The sequence below is a fragment of the Sorex fumeus genome, unplaced genomic scaffold (assembly GCF_029834395.1).
Source record: "Sorex fumeus unplaced genomic scaffold, SorFum_2.1 ptg000008l, whole genome shotgun sequence".
NCBI classification, from domain to species: domain Eukaryota; kingdom Metazoa; phylum Chordata; class Mammalia; order Eulipotyphla; family Soricidae; genus Sorex; species Sorex fumeus.
The window spans coordinates 3,284,053-3,286,571 of NW_026606065.1; the positions used below are offsets into that span (position 1 = coordinate 3,284,053).

The following is a 2,519-nucleotide window of genomic DNA, read 5'->3' on the forward strand; positions in this document are numbered from 1 at the left end:
TTATTTAAAAACTTCGGTATCGTTTTATATAAACTGCAATCCCAAAAAGTAACTTACTCTGTCAAAGAAGTTATCTGAAACTGCAAAGTGTCGTTTTTTTTTTTTTTTGTAATATGCAGAACAGTAACATGTAAGCATGCTCTCGGATGCAGGCGCTCCCATGTACTATGGAGTTACTCTGAAGAGCTTGCTAAGGTCTGCGGGCAGCTTATGGAATGCAATCATTTCCCCCACAATTTAGGGACACGAGCATAAAAGGACATGGATGAATCAAGTTCGAGAAACCTTTCTCACAAAAGTCGAGGCAGCTTCTGTTGGATGCTAACTGTATGAGGACACTGATCACCCCTGAGCTGCACTAAGAAACAGCCGGACACAGCCAGGACTCGGTGTTCATGCTGAACTGGGAAGATCCCTCCAATGTGTGCTGAGTTCCAAGAAAAGTAAGAGGGCAAGACACGATGCACAGCTGTCCATGGCCTGGCTGTCACAGACAGCACGGAGAGACCTGCCCTAGCAAGGGAGCAGCTCCCCACCCCAGCTGTCCAGCAAGGTCGGTGGTGTCCAGGGCAAGAGTACGGAGGTGGGACGAAGCCTGGAAGAGGAGAAAGCTCATGCCTACATCTCATGCACAGCTGTCCTTGCTCTGTCCGTCCTCCAGCGCTCCCGCGCTCAGACGTCGGAGTTGGAACTGAGGTTCGTCAACCTGGGGTCCGCGTTGATCTCGTACCGGTAGTGGTACCCTTCCATGTGATCCCGGCAGGCGTCTCGGATGTTGTGCATCCACTTCTTGATGCCCTTGCGGTTCAAGTACAAGACCAGGAGGAAAATGGCCCCGATCAGGGCCAGGACGATGCCCAGGAAGACGTAGGACGTCTGCAGGGACGGGGGCAGCATCGGGTCGCAGTCGAGGTCGGCGCCGTCGAGGTCCAGCAGGGCGCGGCTCCTCAGGGGCTCCGGGAAGGCGCAGGCCAGCCGGGCCTTGTCGGGCACCACCTCGGTCTCCTTGAGCCAGGCCACCATGTCCGTCATCTGGCAGTCGCAGACCCAGGGGTTGCCGTCCAGGAAGACCCTGGCGCGCGGCAGGCCCTGCCACTGCGCCAGGGTGCGGTTGGGCAGCACCTTGAGCGCGTTCTCCTCCAGGTGCAGGCTCTCCAGGTGCGTGAGGTCGCCGAAGGGCACGTGCGCCAGGCTCACCAGCGTGTTGTTGCGCAGGTCCAGGTGCCGGAGCTCGGGCAGCGCGGCCGGCAGGTCCCGGGGCAGGTAGAGCAGGTGGTTGCCGGCCAGCTCGAGGCGCCGGAGGCCCCGGAGCGCGCGGCCGGCCTGGAGGGCCGCGGCCAGCATGCCCTCGAAGCTCCGGTTCTGCAGCTGGGCGGCGGGCGGCGCGCTGTGGCTCAGGCTCAGGTCCAGCAGCGGGCTGGCGGCCGCGAGGCTGGCGTTGCTGCCCGCGAAGGCCCAGGGGCTCAGGCGGGCCAGCGGGTTGTGGCTCAGGTCGAGCTGGCGCAGCGCGGGCAGGTGCTGGAAGGCGCCGCGCTCCACCTCCCGCAGCCCGCTGCCGCTCAGGTTGAGCGCGGCCAGCTCGGCCAGCGGCGGGCGGCGGGCGAAGGCGTCGGGCCGCAGCGTGGCCAGCCGGTTGCCCGTGAGGAACAGGGTGCGCACGTAGGGGGGCAGGTCGGCGGGCACCTCCTGCAGCTGGCGGTTCACGCACTTGACCGTGCGCGCCGCCTCCGAGCACTCGCAGCGCGCGGGGCAGCGGCCCGGCGGCGGCGGCGGCGGCGGGGTGGACGCCGCGGGGGCCAGCGGCGAGCCCGACGGGCCCGAGGAGGACGCCGAGGAGGGCAGCGACGACGACGACACCCAGCCCAGGAGCACCAGCGCCAGCCGCGCCAGCCGCAGCCGCCCGTCGCCCGCCGCGGGGCCCCGGGCGCACGCCCCTGGCATCGCGGCGCGACTCCGGTCCCCCGAGCGGAGCGGGGCCCGGGGGGCGGCGCCCGCGGGGTGGGGGCGGGGGTCGCCGAGCGTCGGGTGCGAACTTTCCTCGCGGGAGACCCCCCCACCCCCGGGGAGCGAGGAGCGGGGCGCGGCCCACGCGCGGCCCCCTCCGTCCGGTCCGGGCGCTGCGCTCGCCGCCCCCCGAAGGGCACCTCCGTCGGCCTCTTTTGTTGGCGCCACGAGGGGATCCGCTGCGCGACCTGGACAAGTGGGGAGAGAGAGAAAGGGCGCTCGAGGCGCGCGCCGGTTGCAGCCCCCAGCGCCCCCCACCCAGCTCCCGAAGGGGACCCTGCGTCCGGCCAGCCCTCTGGTCCCCGGGCATCCCCGGGACCGTCCTAGGCACAGCCCAGCCGGGCCTGGCCGCCGCCGGTCCACCACCCCCGTCCCCCCGGACCGCCTTACCCGGGAGATGCGCGCGCGTCCGGAAAACCCGGCGCCCGGCGTCCCTCGGTCCGGAGACCCCGGCCCGTCCGCTCCCACCCCGCGGGGGTCCCTGGACACGCGTGCGTCCCCGCGCGCGCGCGCGC

General features: G+C 68.5%; 1 protein-coding gene across 1 annotated transcript; it reads right to left on the minus strand.

Annotated features, from left to right (window-relative positions):
* Positions 1–672: 672 nt before the first annotated feature.
* TPBG (trophoblast glycoprotein) lies at positions 673–1,941 on the minus strand. The gene has a single exon (XM_056109833.1). It carries the CDS (start codon positions 1,939–1,941, stop codon positions 673–675), a length of 1,269 nt encoding a protein of 422 aa, XP_055965808.1.
* Positions 1,942–2,519: the final 578 nt, after the last annotated feature.